General features: G+C 38.3%; 3 protein-coding genes across 3 annotated transcripts; all 3 read right to left on the reverse strand.

Annotated features, from left to right (window-relative positions):
* Nucleotides 1–1,374: 1,374 nt before the first annotated feature.
* Nucleotides 1,375–3,419, reverse strand: LOC141134094 (homeobox protein siamois-like). Its single transcript, XM_073623681.1, has 3 exons — nt 3,125–3,419; nt 2,574–2,794; nt 1,375–1,548 (listed from the first exon to the last, which is right to left on the reverse strand). The coding sequence occupies exons 1-3, from the start codon at nt 3,417–3,419 to the stop codon at nt 1,375–1,377; spliced, it is 690 nt and encodes a 229-aa protein (XP_073479782.1).
* A 1,786-nt stretch (nt 3,420–5,205) lies between these two features.
* Nucleotides 5,206–7,251, reverse strand: LOC141134096 (homeobox protein siamois-like). Its single transcript, XM_073623682.1, has 3 exons — nt 6,957–7,251; nt 6,414–6,634; nt 5,206–5,379 (listed from the first exon to the last, which is right to left on the reverse strand). The coding sequence occupies exons 1-3, from the start codon at nt 7,249–7,251 to the stop codon at nt 5,206–5,208; spliced, it is 690 nt and encodes a 229-aa protein (XP_073479783.1).
* Nucleotides 7,252–15,882: 8,631 nt separating this feature from the next.
* Nucleotides 15,883–17,906, reverse strand: LOC141134097 (homeobox protein siamois-like). Its single transcript, XM_073623683.1, has 3 exons — nt 17,612–17,906; nt 17,113–17,333; nt 15,883–16,056 (listed from the first exon to the last, which is right to left on the reverse strand). The coding sequence occupies exons 1-3, from the start codon at nt 17,904–17,906 to the stop codon at nt 15,883–15,885; spliced, it is 690 nt and encodes a 229-aa protein (XP_073479784.1).
* Nucleotides 17,907–19,032: the final 1,126 nt, after the last annotated feature.

Genomic DNA, 19,032 nt, shown 5'->3' on the forward strand with positions numbered 1-19,032 from the left:
TAATTTATATTTTTATTGTCTTATATAAACAGAATTTCATAAGAACAAGTTTAATATAGTGCTTGTAACAATTTAATTATTTAGACTTAATTAATTTAATTTAAAAATAAAATGAAATGTTATAGTCATAGTATATATGATAGATAGAAAATCAAATGAGAATTAAGTTAGTCATTGAAAATGTATTTGTTTTAGTAGTGGGCTTCTTAAAATATTATCATAACATGTACTTAAACTGGTATTAAATATGTCTGATTTGCCTGCTGGTTTGCCAACTAAAATTGTGCATGTGCTGTCATTTTTGTTTACGTATGAAAATCTTTCAATAAAATATTATGGAAACAAAAAAAAAATCTTGCTGATTTAGAAACAGATAAAATACCAATATGTAGTTGTTTAACAAATTACTATTTTCTTAATTTTTTTGTAGCTAATATGCAATATAGAAACATATTTTTGACACTTACATGCAACTGTTTCAAAAAGTAACAAAACTTTTAAGATAATTTATAATATAATAAGGACGGCACAGCACCCCATTTAAAATTTTAAGAAAATATTTTATTATAAATTAAACTTATATATCATTAGTTAAATCATCAGTTTGCATGTTCTCCCTGTGACTGTGTGGGTTTTCTCCAGGTACCCTGGTTTCCTTCCAAGCTCCAAAGACATGCTGGTAGGTTAATTGGCCCTAGTATGTATGTATGAATGTGAGATAGGGACCTTAGAATGTAAGCTCCTTGAGGGCAGGGACTAATGTGAATGTGCAATATATATGTAAAATGCTATGTAAATTGACAGCACTTTATAAGTACCTATAATGAAAAAAAAAAATCATAGCTTTTTATCGCATACTAAAATAAAATAACATCAAGTCCTTGACATGGAATTGAAGCTGCATTTACAGCATCCATATGTTTCCTTGGATCTAGAAAAGTCCATTGATATGTAGATTCTGGCATTGCTTCTGAAAGATGTTAGGAAGATCTCTGGGAGTCTCAAATGTCTCTTTCAATAAAATGTTATGGAAACAAAAAAAATCTTGCTGTTTTAGACCCAGATAAAATTCCAATATGTAATTGTTGAACAAATTACTATTTTCTAATTACATATGAGATAATATACAATATAAAAACATGTGTGACACTTACGTGCAACTGTTTCAAAAAGTAACAAAACTTTTAAGATAATGTATAAAATAATAAGGATTCATCAACAACCCATTTTAAAAGATAAGAAAATATTTTATTAAAAATTAAACTAAGTGCATTCCACAATATATCATTAGTCAAATCATCACAGCTTTGTAACAATCACATACTAAAATAAAATAACATTAAATAAGTCCTTGACATGGATTTGAAGCTGTATTTACAGCATCCACATGTTTCCTGGGATCTGGAAATGTCCATCGAATTGTAGATTCTGGTATGGATTCTGAAAAATGTTGGGAAGATCTCTGGGAGTTGAGAACTGACTACCCTGGGTGCTTTGGGATTTCATATCTTTTGAGAGATGTCTTGCTCTTCTGTTCTGGAACCAAACCTGTAACATGTAAAAATAAATTCTCATTAATCATCTAAATACTGTACTGTATAAAAAGTTCATGTTTATTGTATAAAAGGTTATCACCAGAGGGATCAAAAGTGACTTGAACAACTAGTGTTGTAATGGAGAACCTTGGCCGCTCAGATGTTTTGGAAGTACATTTCCTACGATGCTCAACTACACTACACAGAGTGCATTAACATCATGGAAAATGTAGTTCCAAAACATCTGGGGTGCCTCAGTTTGCCATCACTGAACTAAGGGATGTTTGGAATGTGATGGCTTCATTTTCGGGACATTTTTTCACTATGTTCATCTGGTGATCCAGCCAGTAACACACTTCCTGTCATAGCATGACCACACTGATTGCTGTACCATATCTTTGAAGGAGCAGTGTTGTCACCTTAAGACAAGAACTGTGTTACAACTACAAAACACCTCTCCTTATCTCCATAACACAGATGGGATGTGTTCTGTCATTTACAGACATGAACTGGGCAGGGCTGATAACATTGGTTAAGATTTTAGTGCAAAGTTAGCAGATCACTACAGGAAGCTAAGTAATCACTGGATTTCTGGCAGGACCAACAACATTTTTTAAGAGGCAGAAAATATTGAAAGGTATATTGTAGAAAATTAGTGAATATGTTTTTTAATTTGCCTACACACACAGATCTCTTTGATACAGCTGTTATGTACACTACTTGAATGATTGAAGCATCACAGACATATAAACATTCTGACACAGAGCTGTATTCTCAGTTGTCAGGCCACAATTCCAGATTTCACCAGAAGAAGGTGGCAGCTGGTATGAAATCTGGAATTACCGGTCCCGATCTATAAAATGTAGTACCCCAATGGAGGAGTAGAAGCAAATGTGTTAATGCAGAGGGAAATTTTTGTTAATTCCCATTAAAACATAGAAAACAAACAAATATACAACAAAAAGTTCAGTGACTAGACTGTAAAATTTAAAATAGTGTAATATACAACAACTTAATAAAAAGGAAATAGGTTTTTACCTGTATTCTGGGTTCAGAAATCCCAGTTATCTTGGCAATATGGCACCTCTTTGTGAAGTTTGGATAGGGGTTACGATCAAACTCATTCATCAGGAAGGCAGTCTGCTCTGCGTTGAAGTTTTTCCTCTTTCTACATTGTGCTTTGGAGTTGCTGTTCTGGAAATCCTCAATATTGACTCTGCGTTGCTTGCATCTTTCATACTCATCTTCTTCCAACTTTCCTAGAAATAAGCACAAGGAAATTCAAACATCATGAAAACTTGATTTAGGAGATAGAAAAACAATAATAAACATTTTACTAAATAAAAATTCAAACTGATAAACATATTGACATCTCAAAAATGTACTATTATAAATATTTTCCTTAGAGAAGTAAAATTGGATCAAGACAAATAGATAGATAAGGAGAGAGAAAGAGATAGATAGATAGATAGATAGATAGATAGATAGATAGATAGATAGATAGATAGATAGATAGATAGATAGATAGATAGATAGATAGATAGATCGATCGATCGATCGATCGATAGATGGATGGATAGATAACTTACTTTTTAATGGATTCTGAATAATGGTGTCCTTATTTGCAGGCTGCTTGGGGATTACGTATTTTTTGGCCCGTGCTTCTTGTTGGAGCCCCAAGAGGGTATAAATTTCCAGTAGATTTTGTTGTAGGGTGGAGGAGTCTTGTAGATCAGCTTGGCTTTCTGAAGGTAAGAAACCATCAGGAGAGATGCATGGAGTGCTAGTGAAGTTGTCCTGGAACCTCAGGGGAGGAGACATTGTTGGATAGTCTTCTTCTAGAGAAAGCACAGTGCAGAGAATTTGGTCCAGCTCAGTATCCATGTCTGCTCACCTCACTTAATTCTGTTGGAATGAGGGACTGGGGCCCTTAGACAACTTTTATTCTAAAATAAATGTGGAATGGACCTGGACCAGCATTGAGATAGAAACCCACACAGTCCTTTGAAGTTTCTATAAAGAGGAACTGTATCCTTTGATGTTCTTTGGGTGCCTCGCCCTAAAGTTGCCTCGTTACAGCTCAGAAACAGGAATTATTATGTAAATCTGTGCATTGGAAAGTCAGGTTTGATGTTCCCCTACTGTATGAGCTGTCACCTCACCTGCAAGTTATTTATCACACCTTTATGTATGTTTAAAATTCCCAACTAGGAATTAACATTATGTTAAAAACCAAAACATTATATATAGTAGTCCATAATGTTTTGGTTTTTAACATAATTTACATTTTTATTGTCTTATATAAACAGAATTTCATAAGAACAAGTTTAATATAGTGCTTGTAACAATTTAATTATTTAGACTTAATTAATTTAATTTAAAAATAAAATGAAATGTTATAGTCATAGTATATATGATAGATAGAAAATCAAATGAGAATTAAGTTAGTCAATGAAAATGTATTTGTTTTAGTAGTGGGCTTCTTAAAATATTATCATAACATGTACTTAAACTGGTATTAAATATGTCTGGTTTGCCTGCTGGTTTGCCAACTAAAATTGTGCATGTGCTGTCATTTTTGTTTACGTATGAAAATCTTTCAATAAAATATTATGGAAACAAAAAAAAAATCTTGCTGATTTAGAAACAGATAAAATACCAATATATAGTTGTTGAACAAATTACTATTTTCTTATTTTTTTTTGTAGCTAATATGCAATATAGAAACATATTTTTGACACTTACATGCAACTGTTTCAAAAAGTAACAAAACTTTTAAGATAATTTATAATATAATAAGGAGGGCACAGCACCCCATCTTAAATTTTAAGAAAATATTTTATTATAAATTAAACTAATATATCATTAGTTAATTCATCAGTTTGCATGTTCTCCCTGTGCCTGTGTGGGTTTTCTCCAGGTACTCTGGTTTCCTTCCAAACTCCAAAGACATGCAGGTAGGTTAATTGGCTCCTGTCTAAATAGGCCCTAGTATGTATGTATGAATATGAGATAGGGACCTTAGAATGTAAGCTCCTTGAGGGCAGGGACTAATGTGAATGTGCAACATATATGTAAAATGCTGCGTAAATTGACAGCACTTTATAAGTACCTATAATGGAAAAAAAAAAATCCATAGCTTTTTATCGCATACTAAAATAAAATAACATCAAGTCCTTGACATGGAATTGAAGCTGCAATTACAGCATCCATATGTTTCCTTGGATCTGGAAATGTGTATTGATATGTAGATGCTGGCATTGCTTCTGAAAGATGTTAGGAAGATCTCTGGAGTCTCAAATGTCTCTTTCAATAAAATGTTATGGAAACAAAAAATCTTGCTGTTTTACACCCAGATGAAATTCCAATATGTAATTGTTGAACAAATAACTACAGTATTTTCTAATTATATATGAGATAATATACAATATAAAAACATATGTATGACACTTACATGCAACTGTTTCAAAAAGTAACAAAACTTTGAAGATAATGTATAAAATAATAAGGATTCAACAACGACCCATTTTAAAATATAAGAAAATATTTTATTAAAAATTAAACTAAGTGCATTCCACAATATATCATTAGTCAAATCATCACAGCTTTGTAACAATCACATACTAAAATAAAATAACATTAAGTCCTTGACATGGATTTGAAGCTGTATTTACAGCATCCACATGTTTCCTGGGATCTGGAAATGTCCATCGAATTGTAGATTCTGGTATGGATTCTGAAAAATGTTGGGAAGATCTCTGGGAGTTGAGAACTGACTACCCTGGGCGCTTTGGGATTTCATATCTTTTGAGAGATGTCTTGCTCTTCTGTTCTGGAACCAAACCTGTAACATGTAAAAATAAATTCTCATTAATCATATATATACTGTAATGTATACAAAGTTCATGTTTATTGTATAAAAGGCTATCACCAGAGGGATCAAAAGTGACTTGAACAACCAGGGCCATGATGGCGAACCTTTGCCGCACAGATGTTTTGGAACTACATTTCCTATGATGCTCAGCTACATTGCAGAGTGCATGAGCATCATGGAAAATGTAGTTCCAAAACATCTGTGGTGCCGCAGTTTGCCATCACTGAACTGGGGGATGTTTGGAATGTGATGGCTTCATTCCTTTTAATTGTTCAGGACATTATTTCTCTATGTTCATCTGGTGATCCAGCCAGTACCACACTTCCTTTCATAGGATGACCACAATGATTGCTGTACCATATCTTTGAAGGAGCAGTGTTGTCACCTTAAGACAAGAAATGTGTTATGACTACAAAACACCTCTCCTTGTCTCCATAACACAGTTGAGATGTGTTCCATCATTTACAGACATGAACTGGGCAGGGCTGATAACATTGGTTAAGATTTGAGTGCAAAGTTAGCAGATCACTACAGGAAGCTAAGCTAATCACTGGATTTCTGTCAGGACCAACAACATTTTTAAGAGACAGAAAATGTTGAAAGGTATATTGTAGAAAATGAGTGAATATGTTTTATATTTTGCCTACACACGCAGATCTCCTTGATACAGCTGTTATGTACACTACTTGATTGATTGAAGCATCACAGACATATAAACATTCTGACACAGAACTGTATTCTCAGTTGTCAGGCCACAATTCCAGATTTCACCAGAAGAAGGTGGCAGCTGGTATGAAATCTGGAATTACCGGTCCCGATCTATAAAATGTAGTACCCCAATGGAGGAGTAGAAGCAAATGTGTTAATGCAGAGGGAAATTTTTGTTAATTCCCATTAAAACATAGAAAACAAACAAATATACAACAAAAAGTTCAGTGACTAGACTGTAAAACTTAAAATAGTGTAATATACAACAACTTAATAAAAAGGAAATAGGTTTTTACCTGTATTCTGGGTTCAGAAATCCCAGTTATCTTGGCAATATGGCACCTCTTTGTGAAGTTTGGATAGGGGTTACGATCAAACTCATTCATCAGGAAGGCAGTCTGCTCCGCGTTGAAGTTTTTCCTCTTTCTACATTGTGCTTTGGAGTTGCTGTTCTGGAAATCCTCAATATTGACTCTGCGTTGCTTGCATCTTTCATACTCATCTTCTTCCAACTTTCCTAGAAATAAGCACAAGGAAATTCAAACATCATGAAAACTTGATTTAGGAGATAGAAAAACAATAATAAACATTTTACTAAATAAAAATTCAAACTGATAAACATATTGACATCTCAAAAATGTACTATTATAAATATTTTCCTTAGAGAAGTAAAATTGGATCAAGACAAATAGATAGATAAGGAGAGAGAAAGAGATAGATAGATAGATAGATAGATAGATAGATAGATAGATAGATAGATAGATAGATAGATAGATAGATAGATAGATAGATAGATAGATAGATCGATCGATCGATAGATGGATGGATAGATAACTTACTTTTTAATGGATTCTGAATAATGGTGTCCTTATTTGCAGGCTGCTTGGGGATTACGTATTTTTTGGCCCGTGCTTCTTGTTGGAGCCCCAAAAGGGTATAAATTTCCAGTAGATTTTGTTGTAGGGTGGAGGAGTCTTGTAGATCAGCTTGGCTTTCTGAAGGTAAGAAACCATCAGGAGAGATGCATGGAGTGCTAGTGAAGTTGTCCTGGAACCTCAGGGGAGGAGACATTGTTGGATAGTCTTCTTCTAGAGAAAGCACAGTGCAGAGAATTTGGTCCAGCTCAGTATCCATGTCTGCTCACCTCACTTAATTCTGTTGGAATGAGGGACTGGGGCCCTTAGACAACTTTTATTCTAAAATAAATGTGGAATGGACCTGGACCAGCATTGAGATAGAAACCCACACAGTCCTTTGAAGTTTCTATAAAGAGGAACTGTATCCTTTGATGTTCTTTGGGTGCCTCGCCCTAAAGTTGCCTCGTTACAGCTCAGAAACAGGAATTATTATGTAAATCTGTGTATTGGAAAGTCAGGTTTGATGTTCCCCTACTGTATGAGTTGTCACCTCACCTGCAAGTTATTTATCACACCTTTATGTATGTTTAAAATTCCCAACTAGGAATTAACATTATGTTAAAAACCAAAACATTATATATAGTAGTCCATAATGTTTTGGTTTTTAACATAATTTACATTTTTATTGTCTTATATAAACAGAATTTCATAAGAACAAGTTTAATATAGTGCTTGTAACAATTTAATTATTTAGACTTAATTAATTTAATTTAAAAATAAAATGAAATGTTATAGTCATAGTATATATGATAGATAGAAAATCAAATGAGAATTAAGTTAGTCAATGAAAATGTATTTGTTTTAGTAGTGGGCTTCTTAAAATATTATCATAACATGTACTTAAACTGGTATTAAATCTGTCTGGTTTGCCTGCTGGTTTGCCAACTAAAATTGTGCATGTGCTGTCATTTTTGTTTACGTATGAAAATCTTTCAATAAAATATTATGGAAACAAAAAAAAAATCTTGCTGATTTAGAAACAGATAAAATACCAATATGTAGTTGTTGAACAAATTACTATTTTCTTATGTTTTTTGTAGATAATATGCAATATAGAAACATATTTTTGACACTTACATGCATCTGTTTCAAAAAGTAACAAAACTTTTAAGATAATTTATAATATAATAAGGACGGCACAGCACCCCATCTTAAATTTTAAGAAAATATTTTATTATAAATTAAACTTATATATCATCAAATTCAAAATACTAACCACAAGAGTTTCACCGAGGGGATCAGGTGATGGGCGTGTGACGTCTGCACGAGGGAGGAGCCCAGCGTCAGCTCTGGCGGAGGTTCAGAGACAGAGCGTCCAGATGTCTCGCTGGGTGAGAGACCGCAGAGACGTGGACCGGGCTTGGTGGTTCAGCCGTCCTCTGGCCTAGACCGCCTCGCCTCCCGTCCCCCCCCCTGCCCCCCCACCGCGGACGCAACAGAGGGAGGCTTCACCTGCGGGACCCCCCCCGAGCGGAGGAGCAGTGACCGGGCTCGGAGCCACCAATCAGTATCGCCGGAGGGTGATTTTCCTGGAAGCTGGTCACTGTGAACGGACCAGAGGCAGGGGACCCCAATCCGGTAGCAGCAACGCGCCTTCTCACCGGTAGGGAACAACTTTTCTGCCTAATTCCATGCTGCACTTGTCGCAGACCGAAAAATTGTCGATAAAAGAGACAAGGTATGAAAAGACGTAATGTATATAATACAACCTCGGCTACCCATGTCCTACTAGCAGCATGAATACTGAAAGTTGCCTGAACTTTGAACTGTGTTTTCTCCTGTGATTAAAAGAGCGAGGTTATCCGTTGGGAAAAGAGAAAAGCTGGAAGATATATGACTTTCTCAACATGGCTGTGTACTGATATCTTCCTTCTTTGGGCAGTAAAAAGTTGGCCAAAACCAAGCTCTCCACATATATTTTCCCCCCTCGACACTTTGTTGTAAAGTCCCATAGAGCTACTCTTATTGGAGGGGGAGAGGGGAAGAGGGGGCAGGGAAAAAGGAGGAGGAGGGAGGAAGAAAGGAAGGGAAAAGGAAAAATAAAACGCACACTTTATGTCAGCATTCTTTTTTTTTTTTTTTTGCTGGCCCTGAAGCCGCTCACCCCGGGAGCTCCGGGGGAGGGCGGTGTCAGGTCCGGAGGACCGTATGAACCTTCCTTAGCACAACCCCCCTGCAAATTATATCGAAGCCGGTTGAGGGGGTGACCAACCCTTTTCCGGCATCAAGCCGATCGGACGACCAGAGTTTTGAGTTACATAGACGGACCAGGGGGGTGAGGCACTCTCCCCCCCCTCCCCCCTCCACATCTAGATTGCCCTGCCATCTAGCCCTACAGGGAAGTTATAACAGTAGGATAAACCTAGTCCCTTGGGTGGAGATCTGGCCCGGGGTAAACAGTCTCAAACAAGGGGTAGTTGAAAACGGCAGGCAAAGGCGAAAGTATGAGAGGCCGCTCAACGCGAACAACTGAACCCCAGAGCACCAGAGTGAGTCTTAACACCAGTTCCATAAAAAAATATTTAAAAGAAGTAAGCACCAAAAGCCCGGGTATGGAGACGAAACAACCAGGGTCAAAGGACAAAAAGAAACAGCAACAGAAGCAAAAAGGGGGTCAGGGGGACAAAGCCCGTGAAGAACTTGATTTTGAGGGGGCGTCTGCCTGGAGCTCTGCGGAAGAACAAAGGATAATGGCGCTATTACCAAGTAAAACAGAACTCATTGAAATGTTTACTAAGCTAGAAAACGTGATAAAAACTGAAATATCTAATGTCCGAGCAGATATGGGGCACCTTCTGCGTCGGGTGGAGGAGGTAGAGGAAGTTTCAGTGCGCCAAACCAAAGAAATCTCCGAATTAAAGGATCAAGTCAGCAAACTGCAGAATGAAAACCGCAACATGGTATTTCGGATGGAAGAACAGGAGAACCAAAGTCGGCGACAAAACTTGCGCATTAGGTCAATCCCAGAGCAACAAAACGAGGACCTAGGGGAAAAGATGAAGAAAATCTTTAACCCTATTATGGGAAAGCAAGAAGAAGAGCCCATCTTGATAGACAGGGTGCACAGAGTAAGAAGGCCTCCGCATGTAAAGCAAGACACTCCAAGAGACGTGATCGTTAAATTCCACCAATACGAAGACAAGGAGAGAATATGGAAGAAATTAAAGGGAGCCCCCCCATAACGTTTGAAGACAAAGAGCTACAGATATTTTCCGACTTATCTGCAGGAACCCTCGCCCGTAGAAGACAGATGAGACCAATTTTGGAGCAGCTAAGGAAAGCTAATCTCAAATATAGTTGGGGGTTTCCAACATCCCTGATAGTTTTAAAAGACGGTAGATCAAGCAGGATGAGATATTTGGAAGAGGCACAGGACTTCTGCGACAGTCTGGGTATTCCCATCCCGGATATGTCTCAGGTTAAATTGATTGAGAGACCTTGAGGGCTAAAATGTTAAAATGTTTTGACCTGTCGGGGGGGGGGGTGCGGGGCGGTTAGGGGAGAAGAACTTCCTTTTTTTTTTTGTCCCCCCCATCTTGTCTTTTCCCCATCGGCCCGCCCCCCCCTCTCCCTCTCCCCTTTAGGGCGGGGTTGGGGGCAGGTTTTGTGTAAGAGGGTGGCCTCGAGTCTTGAGCCAAAAGCATGGGTTGATGGTGGCGCCGGGGGGAGTTGCTGATTGTTGTCCCTGGTGGGGTGTGGGGGTGGAAAACTAGAGGCGGTCCCACCGTATTTTGGAGACAAGATACACCTCATACACTCTCTCCCTTTGGGAGGGAGGATAGACGCTAGAGCTTTCGCTGGAGCTTCACCCTGGGGAGGGAGTTCCGAAGATTGGAATGGGAGAAGTTCCAAACCGGGGGACTCAGGGTGTTAATTCCACCACTGGTGGGGGGGGAGGGGGAGGCAGGGGGATAGGGGGGTGGGAGGGCATTGGGGGGGGGGAAGGGGGGTGGGGGGGCACTGCAGGACGTGCTTGGAGGAGGTGGGGATATGACAGAAGAGCAGACCCCCAGTTATGCTGGAACTTAAACTCATTTCGTACAACGTGAAAGGGCTAAACTCGCCTTGTAAAAGACATAAAATATTAAAAGAGCTGGAACTGCTGAGGGGAGACGTAATTTTCCTACAAGAGACACATTTGACTCTTGACACTAGAATAAGGCTCTTCTCTGCTAGGTTCCCCCAGTGGTTCTATGGAGACTCCCCCGACAGGGGGTCGAGGGGAGTTGCCATTGGACTTTCAAAGGTCACGAACTTCTCCCTAAGAGAAAGATTGATAGACCCAGATGGTCGTTTAATTTTCTTAAAAGGCAAACTAGGACCTAAATTGGTCACCCTAGTGAACGTATATTGTCCTAATAAGAAGCCCACGGTTTTTCTGGGTCAGATATTGAAAAAACTGTCTGAGTTTGGAGAGGGGGAAGTGATCTTGGGAGGGGACTTAAACTTTTGCCTAGACCCGGAGCTGGATGGTACGTCCCGTGCCCAGGAGACAGGGAAGGTGTCACTCAGGGCTATCAGGCGCAAGCTATATCATAGTCAGTTAATGGATGTCTGGAGGCTCCAGCATCCCAATGAGAGAGATTACACCTTCTTCTCCCCTGTGCACGGGACCTACTCCAGACTGGATTACTTTTTTGTAGACCACAGTCTGTTGGATTGGATTAAAGAAACAAAAATAGAAGTAATGACCCTGTCCGATCATTCCCCGCTCGTGATGCGGATTAAAATACCAGATGCGCAAGGGCGACTCTGCTCATGGAAATTGAACGAGGATCTACTGAGAGATCCCAAAACTGTGGCGAGATTACAGGACGAAGTAGACTTTTTCTTTAAGACAAACGATACGGGGGATGTGTCACCAGCCATATTATGGGACACACATAAAGCCTATATAAGGGGCATTCTGATTTCAATAGGTGCAGGTTTGAATAAAAAGAAAAGAGAAGTAAGAGGAAAGTTGATAGAGGAAATTTTCTCCTTGGAACAAGCACACAAAAAAACAAAGGGCCAAGATCTAGATGGTTACCATGCATTGGTTGCCAAGAGGGAGGAGTTAAGAGATATGATGGACCTAGAGGCCAAGAGAGCTATAAATGCTATAACTAGGAACAACTACTTCTGGGCCAATAAGCCCAGTAAACATCTGGCCAAGATTATTAGGAAAAAAAGAAGTAGAAATTACGTAGAGAAAATACTCAGTAAAGTAGGGGCAGTGAGAGTGACCAGCAACGCCATAGCAGAGGAATTTCAAAAATATTACAGGGATCTATACTCGATAGGGCAACGGGGGGCAGGAGACACTTCTCGTTTAGATAGGAGCAAGGAATTCCTGAAGGAGGCAGGACTAGGGGGCCTGTCAGCTGATGATAGTGACTTACTGGATAAACCTTTGGAAGAAGAGGAAATCCTGGCAGCATTAAGGGATTCTCCGAAGGGGAAAAGTCCAGGCCCAGACGGCTTCACCTCTCTCTACTTAGAAAAAATGAAACATATCCTGGTCCCGAGGCTATGCCGTTTTTGGAATGGCCTCGGAACAGGAGGCGAATTGACAATGGAAGCTTTAACCGCCACAATTACCCTAATTCAGAAGGAAGGGAAGGACGTTAGGTTGTGTTCATGTTATAGACCAATCTCCCTTCTGAATGCAGATGTCAAGCTATGCGCAAAAGTTTTAGCGAATAGGCTTAAAGAGAAAATGACAAATCTAGTGCACCCGGATCAGGCAGGCTTTGTTAATGGGAGACAGTGTAGGGACAACGGGGTTAGGGCGGTCTTATTATCAGAAGTATGTAAACAAGGTGGGCCCCCAGCTCTATTCCTGTCAGTTGATGCTGAGAAAGCTTTTGACGGGGTAGACTGGGGGTTCATGATGAACACTTTGGAGGCCCTGGGGTTCGGCCAGAGGTTTGTTTCCTGGGTCAAGGTCCTATATAGTAACCCGGCAGGGATGGTGAGAGTAAATGGGACGATTTCAAAGCCCTTCAGGATGTTCAATGGAACAAGGCAGGGTTGTCCCCTCTCCCCTCTTCTGTTTGTTCTGACCCTTGAGCCGCTGCTGTCTGCCCATTCGTAACAACGCGGACTGCGGCGGCATAAGGGTCGGAACAGAGGAGCATAAACTAGCGGCTTTTGCCGACGATATTGTGTTCTTTATTACTAATCCTAGAATAACCCTCCCCAATTTACTTCAGGTTATTAGAAAATATGGAGAAGTTTCGAATTTTAAAATAAACTCCAGCAAATCTGAATGCTTGAATATCAACATAAGTAAGCAAGAAAAAAATCACTTGGCTGCTGTCTTCCCTTTCCCTTGGAAAGAGGAGATGGAATATCTGGGGATTAAATTAGCCAATACCTCTAATAGATTATTTGTAAAAAACTTTATTCCTATGTTAGATGACACCAGGCGAGAAGTGAGAAGACTTCAGGCCAGACCCCTTTCGTGGTTTGGGCGAGTCAATGCGATAAAAATGAGTCTAACGCCCAAGATCCTGTTCAAATTCCAGATGCTGCCCATTCCTTTACCTGGATACTATTTAAAAGCCCTTAGGAGGCTAATAAGCGAGGCTGTTTGGGGGGGCAAAAAACCACGCATTGCCTTTACAGTATTAAGTAGGGGGAAGAAAAAAGGTGGAATCGCTTTACCGGACTTCAATAGATATTACAGCGCAGTAGTGCTGTCTAGGATCACGGAATGGAACAAAAAAGACACGGATAAACGTTGGGTTCACATTGAGCACTTCTTGAGTGACACAAATCTAGGACAGGCACTCTGGAATCCCCCAAAATTTAGAGCACTGAGCACTCACACATCTTTATTAACGCTTAACACATTTAAACATTGGGATAGGATACACAATAAGAACAAATGGTCATACAATTCACCACTGATACACATGAAAGATAATGCTGTATTTGAGCCAGGGAGGAGGGAGGTGGGAGGGAACTGGTTGAAGGGTGACTTGGTACAATTGAATCACTTTTTAAACAAGGGGCAAATTCGCACTTTCTCAGAATTAAGTATAGAACCCAATCTATGGGTAATGAATAGATGGAGGTACCTTCAGCTCTCCCACTTTATCGAGAGACTTCCGAAACCTCTCAGGAGTATGGAGGAGCTCAGACCTTTCAAGCAGCTCTGCGTAAAGGAACAGGCAGGAAGGGTAATAACGCAAATATATAAGATCCTGGGATCTGAGGAGGAACTGGAGGTACCTCCTTACATTAAAAAGTGGGAACAGGAACTGAGGTCTCAATGTAGTGAAACTGTGATAGAAAAGATCTTGAGGATGGTCCACTACGTAGCAGTGGACACCAGAAGATCAGAAAGCCACTTTAAATGCCTTGCGAGATGGTACGCCACCCCAGACAGGGTTAGCAAAACGGATAGGACTAAATCAAACACTTGCTGGAGGGGCTGTCCAACCTTAGGAACAATGGCCCACATTTGGTGGTAGTGTCCTATCATAAAAATCTTCTGGAAAAAAATATTAAGCTTGATAAAAGTCATCACAGGGAAAGTAATAGTAGAGGACCCATGGGTTTGTCTTTTCCATGGGACCTCGGACTTGGTAAAGAACTACAAAACCTCCCTGATCCCTATTATGCTTGATGTAGCTAAGAGACAGATATCGCTGAACTGGATGAACGTCTCGAGGCCCTGTACTCGAGAATGGTTGTTCAGCCTCAACTAAGTATATAACGTTGAGCGTTTAGACAAGGGAGGAGTCGAACCCGAAGAAGAGGAGTACTCAGGGAAATGGGCTGCCTGGATTAAGTTTAAAGGAACCTGGGATTATTTGAAGGAGATTGTCAGCCCAACATAATTGCATAACTGTGTAAGCACTCTCTCCTCGATGAGCATGGTCCTGAGGGGTGGGGGAAGGGGAGGGTGGGTTGGAGGGTAGGAGGGGACATCATGTCATTTGTTATAGATTTTAAAGTGGTTATGTTTGAAGAATTATCCCCGCAGGGGAATGCAATGTTATTCATATAAAATGATAAATAAAGAATTTAAAAAAAAAAAACTTATATATCATTAGTTAATTCAACAGTTTGCATGTTCTCCCTGTGCCTGTGTGGGTTTTCTCCAGGTACTCTGGTTTCCTTCCAAACTCCAAAGACATGCAGGTAGGTTAATTGGCTCCTGTCTAAATAGGCCCTAGTATGTATGTATGAATGTGAGATAGGGACCTTAGAATGTAAGCTCCTTGAGGGCAGGGACTAATGTGAATGTGCAATATATATGTAAAATGCTGCGTAAATTGACAGCACTTTATAGGTACCTATAATGGAAAAAAAAAATCATAGCTTTTTATCGCATACTAAAATAAAATAACATCAAGTCCTTGACATGGAATTGAAGCTGCAATTACAGCATCCACCTGTTTCCTTGGATCTGGAAATGTCTATTGATATGTAGATGCTGGCATTGCTTCTGAAAGATGTTAGGAAGATCTCTGGAGTCTCAAATGTCTCTTTCAATAAAATGTTATGGAAATAAAAAATCTTGCTGTTTTACACCCAGATGAAATTCCAATATGTAATTGTTGAACAAATGACTACAGTATTTTCTAATTATATATGAGATAATATACAATATAAAAACATATGTGTGACACTTACATGCAACTGTTTCAAAAAGTAACAAAACTTTTAAGATAATGTATAAAATAATAAGGATTCAACAACGACCCATTTTAAAAGATAAGAAAATATTTTATTAAAAATTAAACTAAGTGCATACCACAATATATCATTAGTCAAATCATCACAGCTTTGTAACAATCACATACTAAAATAAAATAACATTAAATAAGTCCTTGACATGGATTTGAAGCTGTATTTACAGCATCCACATGTTTCCTTGGATCTGGAAATGTCCATCGAATTGTAGGTTCTGGTATGGATTCTGAAAGATGTTGAGAAGATCTCTGGGAGTTGAGAACTGACTACCCTGGGCGCTTTGGGATTTCATATCTTTTGAGAGATGTCTTGCTCTTCTGTTCTGGAACCAAACCTGCAACATGTAAAAATATATTCTCATTAATCATATATATACTGTAATGTAAAAAAAATTAATGTTTATTGTATAAAAGGTTATCACCAGAGGGATCAAAAGTGACTTGCACAACTAGAGCAGTGATGGTGAACCTTGGCAGCCCAGATGTTTTGGAACTACATTTCCTATGATGCTCAACTACACTGCAGAGTGCAAGAGCATCATGGAAAATGTAGTTTCAAAACATCTGGGGTGCCGTAGTTTGCCATCACTGAACTAGGGGATGTTTGGAATGTGATGGCTTCATTCGTTTTATTTGTTCAGGACATTTTTTCTCTATGTTCATCTGGTGATCCAGCCAGTAACACACTTCCTGTCATAGGATGACCACACTGATTGCTGTACCATATCTTTGAAGGAGCAGTGTTGTCACATTAAGGCAAGAACTGTGTTACACCTACAAAACATATCTCCCTCTCCTTATCTCCAAAACACAGATGGGATGTGTTCCGTCATTTACAGACATGAACTGGGCATGGCTGATAACAATGGTTAAGATTTTAGTGCAAACTTAGCAGATCACTACAGAAAGCTAAGTAATCACTGGATTTCTGGCAGGACCAACAACATTTTTTAAGAGACAGAAAATGTTGAAAGGTATATTGTAGAAAATGAGTGAATATGTTTTATAATTTTCCTACACATACAGATCTCCTTCATACAGCTGTTATGTACACTACTTAAATGATTGAAGCATCACAGACATATAAACATTTGACACAGAACTGTATTCTCAGTTGTCAGGCCACAATTCCAGATTTCACCAGAAGGTGGCAGCTGGTATGAAATCTGGAATTACAGGTCCGGCTTTAGAAAAAGTGGTACCCCAACAGAGGAGGAGAACCAAATGTGTTACTGCAGAGGAAAATTTTTGTTAATTCCCATTAAAACGTATAAAACAAACAAATATACAACAAAAAGTTAAGTGACTAGACTGTAAAATTTAAAATAGTGTAATATGCAACAACTTAATACTAAATAAACTATTTTGTTAAAAAGGAAATAGGTTTTTACCTGTATTCTGGGTTCAGAAATCCCAGTTATCTTGGCAATATGGCACCTCTTTGTGAAGTCTGGATAGGGGTTACGATCAAACTCATTCATCAGGAAGGCAGTCTGCTCCTCGTTGAAGTTTGTCCTCTTTCTACATTGTGCTTTGAGGTTGCTGTTCTGGAAATCCTCAATATTGACTCTGGGTTGCTTGCATCTTTCATACTCATCTTCTTCCAACTTTCCTAGAAATAAGCACAAGGAAATTCAAACATCATGAAAACCCGATTTAGGAGATAAAAAAACAATAATAAACATTTTACTAAATAAAAATTCAAATTGATAAACATATTGACATCTCAAAAATGTACTATTATAAATATTTTCCTTAGAGAAGTAAAATTGGATCAAGACAAAGAGATAGATAAGGAGAGAGAACGAGATAGATAGATAGATAGATAGATAGATAGATAGATAGATAGATAGATAGATAGATAGATAGATAGATAGATAGATAACTTACTTTTTAATGGATTCTGAATAATGGTGTCCTTATTTGCAGGCTCCTTGGAGATTACGTATTTTTTGGCCCGTGCTTCTTGTTGGAGCCCCAAGAGGGTATACATTTCCAGCAGATTTTGTTGTAGGGTGGAGGAGTTTTGTAGATCAGTTTGGCTTTCTGTAGGTAAGAAACCATCAGGAGAGATGCATGGAGTGCTAGTGAAGTTGTCCTGGAACCTCAGGGGAGGAGACATTGTTGGATAGTCTTCTTCTAGAGAAAGCACAGTGCAGAGAATTTGGTCCAGCTCAGTATCCATGTCTGCTCACCTTACTTAATTCTGTTGGAATGAGGGACTGGGGCCCTTAGACAACTTTTATTCCAAAAGAAATGGGGAATGGACCTGGACCAGTATTGAGGTAGAAACCCACACAGTCCTTTGAAGTTGCTATAAAGGGGAACTGTATCCTTTGATGCTCTTTGGGTGCCTCACCCTAAAGTTGACTCGTTACAGCTCAGAAACAGGAATTATTATGTAAATCTGTGCATTGGAAAGTCAGGTTTGATGTTCCCCTACTGTATGAGTTGTCACCTCACCTGCAAGTTATTTATCACACCTTTATGTATGTTTAAAATTTCCAACTAAGAATTAACATTAAGTTAAAAACCAAAACATTATATATAGTAGTCCGTAATGTTTTGGTTTTTAATATAATTTATATTTTTATTGTCTTATATAAACAGAATTTCATAAGAGCAAGTTAAATACAGTGCTTGTAGCAATTTAATTAATTAGATTAAAATAATTAAATTTAAAAATAAAATAAAATGTTTATTTTTCTTAGCTAATATATATGATAGATAGAAAATCAAATGAGAATTAAGTTAGTCAATAAAAATGTATTTGTTTTAGTAGTGGGCTTCTAAAAAAATATTATCATAAAATGTACTTAAACTGGTATTAAATATGTCTGATTTGCCTGGTGTTCACAACACTGTCTGCAACTAAAATTGTGCATGTGCTGTCATTTTTGTTTACGTATGAAAATCTTTCAATAAAATATTATGGAAACAAAAAAAAATCTTGCTGATTTAGAAACAGATAAAATACCAATATGTAATTGATGAACGAATTACTATTTTCTTATTTTTTTTGGAGATAATATGCAATATAAAAACATATTTTTGACACTTACATGCTACTGTTTCAAAAAGTAACAAAACTTTTAAAATAATTTATAATATAATAAGGACGGCACAGCACCCCATCTTAAATTTTAAGAAAATATTTTATTATAAATTAAACTTATATATCATTAGTTAATTCATCAGTTTGCATGTTCTCCCTGTGCCTGTGTGGGTTTTCTCCAGGTACTCTGGTTTCCTTCCAAACTCCAAAGACATGCAGGTAGGTTAATTGGCTCCTGTCTAAATAGGCCCTAGTA

Source organism: Aquarana catesbeiana, linkage group LG03 (assembly GCF_042186555.1).
Source record: "Aquarana catesbeiana isolate 2022-GZ linkage group LG03, ASM4218655v1, whole genome shotgun sequence".
Taxonomy (NCBI): Eukaryota; Metazoa; Chordata; class Amphibia; order Anura; family Ranidae; genus Aquarana; species Aquarana catesbeiana.